This window comes from Rhododendron vialii, chromosome 9a (assembly GCF_030253575.1).
Source record: "Rhododendron vialii isolate Sample 1 chromosome 9a, ASM3025357v1".
Classification (NCBI taxonomy): Eukaryota; Viridiplantae; Streptophyta; class Magnoliopsida; order Ericales; family Ericaceae; genus Rhododendron; species Rhododendron vialii.
This window is the reverse complement of record NC_080565.1, coordinates 13503612-13511572: the sequence shown is the minus strand read 5'-3', so window position 1 is coordinate 13511572 and position 7961 is coordinate 13503612. Positions and strand designations below refer to the sequence as shown.

The window sequence follows — 7961 nt, the reverse complement described above, 5'->3', positions numbered from 1 at the left end:
GTCACATCGGAATATGCTAGAAAGTCCAATTATAAAGGCTTTGTTCGGTTCTTAACTTAGTTTTAGTTTTAGTTTTGTTTTCAATCATTATTCTACTTCTTTCTCCAATCATTACCCTATTTCTCCAATTATTACTTTCGCATCTCTCTCTATCTCTCTCCAATCATTACCTCTATCTTCAATCATTACTCTATTTCCTCTCTACCCACTACCAAAACTAAACTAAACTAAACTCCCAACCAAACACTACCAAAATTGTTATATTTGAAACGTGACGGACGAAAGTCGAATTTGAAAACGAATGAGGGTAAGCAATGTAATTAATCCGCTCATAAATTCACAGTTTCGCTATACGCACGCGACCCGGCAGGCAGTAGAGGATTCTGGAAGTTGCAAGTTTGCAGCCAGTAGTTTCGAGGGGTCGTTGGAGAGAGAGAGAGAGAGAGAGGGATGTCGTACTTGCTGCCGCACCTGCACTCGGGATGGGCGGTGGATCAGGCGATCCTAGCCGAAGAAGAACGCCTCGTCATCATCCGATTCGGCCACGATTGGGACGAAACTTGCATGCAGGTACCCTTTACCTCTCTCTCTCTCTCTCTCTCTCTCTGTTTGTATCTATCCTTTGTGTACTGAATCGGCGGTTCTGATGTATTCATCTTTCGGCAGGGTTTTATCTAGGTCTACTATCAGTTGGATTTTATCGGAGTCTCTATCAATTTCATCGGTGCCTTAATTAAGATTACATAATTACATAATGTCTAATCAGTCAGTGAAGGAATCATTGATTAAACCCTGTCTAATCACTCAATCGCTGGGTTATATCGCATGTATGAATTTCAGCAAGTATTAAGTAGTTACATGTCGATTCAACAATTCCTTCACATAATCACTTAATTAAAGTTCAATTTCAACTTAAAGGAAGTAATAAATAGTTGTAAGACAAGTCTATAACCGTGTAATGTAAGAAATATTTTTAGGGGGCCCACTTAGTCACATGGGTGATTATGTTTTGTCCACTTCCATTATGAGATATAAGTGGTGGTTAAGAAACTCTTCACTAACCCACTTTCTCAATTATGTTAACTTAGTTTCCATGATGGAGGGAAACTACAAGGTTTCTTGAGAATGACAAGGGTTCCTAACCTAACATCTGTATATAGCCTCTGATATCCATCAATCAAGGTATCTCAAGTCATGCATAGGTTAGAAGACACCTAAATATATAAAGTGTGAGAGATCGGTGTTCAACTTGACAACAATGACTAGAGGTCATTCTAATCTTATTTCCGCTGTGTATACTGGTACTTGTATTATTTATCGTACACGTAAAATATGCTAGGTCTTGTTCTTCTGCCTAAGTTACATAATCCTTTAGTAGGACCTTCACTCCAGCTCTATATACTTGCTCTGTGCTCTCGCTATCAATCATCGGTCTCGCATTTTTAGTTATTTGGGATTTGTTGAGAAGTCGCTTTCACCCTCGTGCGCCTGCTTTCGCTTGCGATCACGTGCAAATTATGTGCCTAAGCCTCTAATGCAGTTTCCTGACAAGGCCTCTCTTAATGCATAGACTTTCGAAACTGGATTGTGTAACAATTCTGTGTTTTACTACCGATATTTGCTCTCGCAAATTTTTAGTAGTGTTGGATTTTTTTCGGAAGTCACTTTCACTCTCATTTGCCCACTTTCGCGCATGTGAGAGCACAAATTATGTGACTAAGTTTCTGATACCGTTTCGTGTATGCTGTATGAATACTGCTGACTCGTTGCTCTGTGTACATGAGAGAAACTTCTGCACATCCACTAATATATGTACTGCTCTGAATTAGCTTTCCTTTATGCGTATCCCTCAGTGACTTGACGGGTTATAATCTTGAGGTGGATAAACTATATTGGCTAATGGAAAGCTATGGATGTGTATTTGGTTCTCTTCATGTGTTGCTTTTGGCAATTGAAACCATTCCCTTTTCTCTTCGCATTTTCATTTGCAGCTCAAAAAAAATAAAAATAAAAATACGCCAAGCTCCAGCTAAAGATAATTTTTTTTAAAAAAGGAAGAAGCTCCAGCTAAAGTTGAAGTTTCATATTGTGAAATATGGCATGCCTCTTTGATTTGTCAGCACTCCCCCTAACTGAAAGAATACGGTTTTCACTCTACAAGGGTAGGGAAACAGACGCTTCTTTTTGGAATCAAGCTCATAGTTTATGGTGGTATGATCATTAGTTTTGGGCAACTGGGCTTATAGTTGTACCTAAGTATCTGCCCCAATGGCCATGTTGATATGGGTTGACACACTGCTACAGTTTGCTTTTCAATCTTGTCTTCCAACATGTATGCTGAGCAGCTGATATGACTCATGTTCACATTTTACCAAATTCCAAACTCTCCAAACTTTACTCGAACTTGTTTCATTTATGGTTAATAAACGCTCATAACTGATTCGTATGGAATTAGCACGACCCGGCGGCACCAAGTAATCTTGTAGGGGCCTGCGACCTTTGAAAGTGCCTTGAGAGTTGACTAATTGTTGATTATTTTTGTTATTTTGTTATATATTGCCATATGTACGTGGACATTATCTAAGTTCTAAGGCTACATGAGCATAGCCGGAGAAGCTTAGGATTTTCACCCTTTGTTTGGTCATGGTATGAGTAATTCAATAATTCTAGTACAACACCCATTTACACACCCAAACACACACCCACACTCACATGAGTGGTGGGCCCCACACATTGGTGAATGTGTGTGGGACCCACCACTCATGTGAGTGTGGGTGTGTGTTTGGGTGTGGTGCTCGCAAAGTTGCAAGTAATTAGGGTTGATTGTATCTTTGGGGTTGGTGCCTGTCCAAGTGATGTCGGGATGGAAAATAAGCATTGTAACTGTGAGTGAAACTACCAAAGCTAGAATAGGGTAGTGACAAATTGAGAAGCTACCAATTCATTTCCTTTCATTCGGATGCATAATTTTGTCTCCTCTACTAAATTAGGGTTTGCCTCTAGAATCTTTGATGACCATTACGTATGGCGCATCAGGCATGTTTATTCCTTATTCGGTCGCAAATAGGTTGATGTGATGCTTCTCAATTCATGCATCTATGTAACCCATCAGCTTCGTGATCTGTCATGAATAGGTAGATTATTTGAAATGCAGTTAAATTAAGACAGTAATCCCCATCTGGGGATAGCAAAGTTGTTGAGAGAGATCTACCTAATATCATAATGTTTAGTTTCTTGGCTTCCCAAATTGCTTGTCAGTTGTCTCTGATGCGTCCATCAACTCCACCCATTTCATTTCTCTTTCCAATCAGATTTCACGAATTCACAAGTATGTGCAAATATATTTTTTGTTTATTCTTCTGCGTAGGAATCTCATTTAATTTTTGGAAGGAAAAGGAGATAATTCAAGAAATATGAAGTTGCCCTTGCAAAGCCCTCTGTTCTTTCTTCATTTTTTTACCCTGCGGTGATGTCTTGCACAAAGTGGGTAGTCAGTAGTCTAATGAGGTTGTCACTTAACTGCTGATGACGAAGGGTTGATGAACCATTTAAAATCTTGGACCCTCATAAGCTGTCACAGTTAAATGCGAAATATGGGCAAGATCTAAGGTGCTTGTCAAATAATAAATGAATAAATAATCGAAAGGTTTCCCATATAAAAATGAGTGTAGATGTAGATTTGGAAAGGGTTACGAGTGCTAGTCTTTTCCTTTTTCTTTCTCAAAATTAATTTGACCATACCGTTTCTCTCTGTGCTCCTTTTAACTCATTTACGTGGGCCTTCTTTCAAAATTTGAAAATACAGTTGTGTAAAGTTCTTAATCCATGTTTGTTCTTGAACCTCTTTGAGCTCTGTGTTTTCTGGTTCGACTATCTGTTTCTTTCTCAATAGCTAATCATGCATTTTTGCTGTGCTCTGACTGTAGGTTTTCACCAGTTGTGTTTTATTGTTTGTGCATAATGATGTGTTTAACTAAACCAAATAATTATGACCGAGTGATTCTATATGAACCCAAATAATCTCTCTAGCGGTTTAGCCCCAATTTTCTTTTACACCTATTTAAGAAGTTTGATTTAATCCCAAAATGCCCTCATCTTCAACAAATTGTAAACTTAATTTTTTTCTCTACCTATCTACAAACCACTGCCATCAGTCACTGTCCCACCCACCCTGCTTCTCCATTTTTCTTGGCCTTTATCCTGGTGGATTCTTCTATTTGTAGTTCATTCACTGTAGTGACGATTTAGCGAATTAAAATACTTATTTAGCACTCAATTCTTTTCCCCGATTTTGTCTCCCCCATCCCTCTATTCCTATGCTTGTTGATCTACTGATTTGTTTTGTTTGATGAAGTGAACCAAAAACCATTTTGCTTTCTTATTCTCTTTGAACTCAACATTAGGACTTATGAGCGATCTCTGTTAGTATCTCCCTAGAGTTTCAGCAGATTAAGTAATTATATGGGCCAATGATATGATGAATTTGGACTTCATAGAAAACTAATTGGGAAACTTGGAATTAGTTTTAATGAATTTCTGGTAGTGGGCGTGGAGGTGGAGGTAAGAAGCGCAGACACCTAAAAGAAGGTGGCGTGTCCGTCTACACTGCTCGAACTCCTGTGGCGGCTCCAGGAATCTTTAGTAGGGTGTTCAAAAAAATGAAAAATTTGTATAAACTCTATAAGAATAACAAGATAAAGGGAAAAAAAAGATATATTAACATCAACGGTCCGACGAAAAAACATGAAAATAGTCAAAATACATTTGAGATTACAATTTCTTTCTTGAATGGCCGTAAGAGATTACAATTGCCCGGACAAGTTTTCATACTTTGGGACCGTTGCATATAAAATAACCTCATAATCAACGGGTACAAAATATATCTTTTTCACAGAATGTAACCAAGTCTTTATTCATTGCAACATTTGTTTACCCCCATTATCATTTCAGGTGAGGGTAAGTTTACCCACTTTAAATGAGACATTTTTCAGGTCCCAATTTGATAATCACAACTAATCATTTAATTGATTTGTTAGGAGACCATGCAAAAATTCAACTCACTTAAATATCATGAAGTGCTTAATCTAAAAATTCAATTCCTGGGTCCAGAATTTTGACCCAACAAAATAGATTTACAAATCAAGCACTTATCCATTTCCAAATGAGCTTAATTTTTTCGTGGTCTCCTAACAAATCAATTTGAATAAAATGGACGGTTCTAATCAAAATTAACTGGGTAGGGTGTTTAATGTAGTGGGCAAACCAAAATATTTAAATTTTTTCTCTACAAAGTTTTTTGTCCAGGGTTTTCACTTGCATACCTATTGCAAGTTCTGGCGCCGCCAATGTCTCTGACACTGGACAGGTATCTGGTACTCTTTTTTTCATGTCCATAATTATTTGGACACGTGTATACTCTTTTTGCAACATGCCTGACGCTTTTTTTATGTCATTGACTAAGTAGTAAATAGATTGACACTTTTGGACACTAGCTAACATGGGATTAGCAAATACATTGAAATTTGACACATCACTATGATATACAAAGTTGGTAGAGTAGAACTTCTTACGACTCATCATATAAGATATCTTTGAGAATGCCTAACCATGCCCATGTCCTAGTTTTGTTTGAAATTCTCGAGTTCCATGTCAGTCTAGATTCTTGATAACTTGTGTATACTTCTGGTGAAATCTATACATGACAATTACTTGCATATATGTATAGATGTATCCCCATCGTGTAGGTGTACTACATTTTGGAGAAATAACGTAGCTGCGTGCCCTTGTCGTGTCGTATTCGTCTCCCGTGTCCGTATTTGTGATTCTTAGAGGTGGAGGGGTGGGAAAGGGTGGGGCGAGTTTGATGGTGGGCCATTGGATGAGTTGGAAAAAATTAGGTTTAGGGTTGTTGAAGATGGTGGCATTTTGGTATTAAACCATGTTTTGGAAATGGGTGTGAAAAGAAAATGGGGCTAGAGAGGACATTTTTTGGTTCAAAAAGAATCACTCATTAAGATCTGGGGACAGATCATTCTCTTTGATCCTTGCAATTTTGCTCTTGGAATATTTGTCTTTTTTAATTTTTATTTAGGATCAATGGTCGATGAAAACAAGTTCATGAGTTAGACTTCTGCTACTATGGTAAAAAAGCGGTCGATGTTTTACCTTGTGTTTTGGATTTACTTTTCCTTCATTTTTGTTTCAAGTAATAAGCTGATTCTTATTGTTCTTGTCGGTTTTATTTTTGCCTTCTTTATTTCTTTAGGTAGCAAATTCTTATACCCTATGCATTTCTTTTTCCGTTTGTGGATTTTAGATGGACGAGGTCCTGGCTTCAGTTGCTGAGACAATAAAAAATTTTGCGGTCATATACCTGGTGGACATCACAGAGGTGCCCGACTTCAATACGATGTATGAGCTGTATGACCCATCAACCATAATGTTCTTTTTCAGGAACAAACACATAATGATTGATCTTGGCACTGGAAACAACAACAAGATCAACTGGGCAATGAAGGACAAGCAGGAGTTCATTGACATCGTTGAGACAGTGTACCGTGGGGCCAGAAAGGGTCGCGGGCTGGTTATTGCACCCAAAGACTATTCTACTAAGTACCGTTATTGAGCGAAGCTCTTGGGTTATTTGCTGTTTCATTTGAAACTGTATAATCAAGCAAAATCGTGTTTGCGTATTATGCTTTGAAAATCTAATCATGGTTCAGAATGTGAGGTTTATGCAACAAGTATTATGTTGGACTGTTTACTTTTTCATGTGATTCTGGGCGTGGACCGAACTCTAGCAATCTGAAGCATGTTTGTGTCAATTGGTATTTATGTAGTATGTTGTAGTTGACATTCTCTTGATGGCTGACGAGGACGTGTAGTCATATTTTTGTTTGCCTGGGGAATAGACAGGTGAACTGGGTTTTTGAGAAGCTTGCCTTGCATGCAGTGGCGGAGCCAGGATTTTTGATCCGGGGGCTAGATTAATAGACATAATTTTTATCAAAACAAATATTTATTATCATAATTTTTTTTTTATTTTTGAACACATTTGTATATTGAAATGATTCTAGCCTAATGCAGTTAAAATATGCTAATCATTTTGTTTTTTCCTTTAGGCAACTTCAACATATTGAGAAATGAAAATGTAATAAATAACCGATTTTTTATCAAATCAAACTAAAATTATTAAAATTATACATATCTATACATGAATAATTATCAATAATATTTAAAATTAAGTATATACAAAATAAAATTTTAAAACTCAGGAGATTGGAGGAGGTCTGGGGCCAACCCGGACCTCAAAATAGTTCCGCAACTGCCTGCATGTTACTGATGTCCGACCGTGTTGAACTTTTGCATGGTGACCTACTCGACCGACCATGTTGAACTTTTGCATGGTGACCTACTCGACGAGTCTAAAACACTAGTTGCTCTGACCTATCTGATAGGAATATCTCCATGTAATCTGACTACCAAGATTGGAAAGAATTGTGTGAAAGATCTCTGGCCTTCTCAAGTGTCGATGGGTGGTGACCTTTCCTGCATTGCTACAATCTATTTCAAAAGTGAACGATATTTTGACTATCAAGGCCCTTATTAATGCTTCCCATTACAAATGCAACCAGTGCTCAAATGGAAGGATCTCATTTCAGCGTTTTGCAAACTCGATTTTTCCTTAGTTAGTTAAATTAAATTAATTATGTAATTAATTGTTTTCTTTTATGTGTTTGTTAGTAGATAATTACCAAGGAAAAAAGAAAGAAAGAAAGAAAACACACCCTTTTGAATTTGATTTTTTCCGTTAAAAAATCCCATGTTTTTTTTTCCTACTAACCCCAACCATCTTCTCACTCTCCCACTTTCCCTATATCTCTCCAACCCTGTCTCCCTCTAACCTTATATCTCTTCCTCTTCTTCAATGTTAAGTCTCTCTCTCTCTCTCTCTCTCTCTC

At 37.5% G+C, this 7961-nt stretch overlaps 1 protein-coding gene across 1 annotated transcript; it reads left to right on the top strand.

Moving 5' to 3' along the window:
• Window positions 1-327: 327 nt before the first annotated feature.
• LOC131300594 (thioredoxin-like protein YLS8) lies at window positions 328-6824 on the top strand. Its single transcript, XM_058326514.1, has 2 exons — window positions 328-570; window positions 6317-6824. The coding sequence occupies exons 1-2, from the start codon at window positions 451-453 to the stop codon at window positions 6623-6625; spliced, it is 429 nt and encodes a 142-aa protein (XP_058182497.1). The 5' UTR covers window positions 328-450; the 3' UTR covers window positions 6626-6824.
• The last annotated feature ends 1137 nt before the right edge of the window (window positions 6825-7961 follow it).

Excerpts from the sequence above, each read along its gene's own strand:
- LOC131300594 (XM_058326514.1), top strand. The coding sequence starts at position 451 with ATGTCGTACTTGCTGCCGCACCTGCACTCGGGATGGGCGGTGGATCAG. Across the intron at positions 571-6,316 it reads GGGACGAAACTTGCATGCAG|ATGGACGAGGTCCTGGCTTC; the intron begins GTACCCTTTACC and ends TGTGGATTTTAG.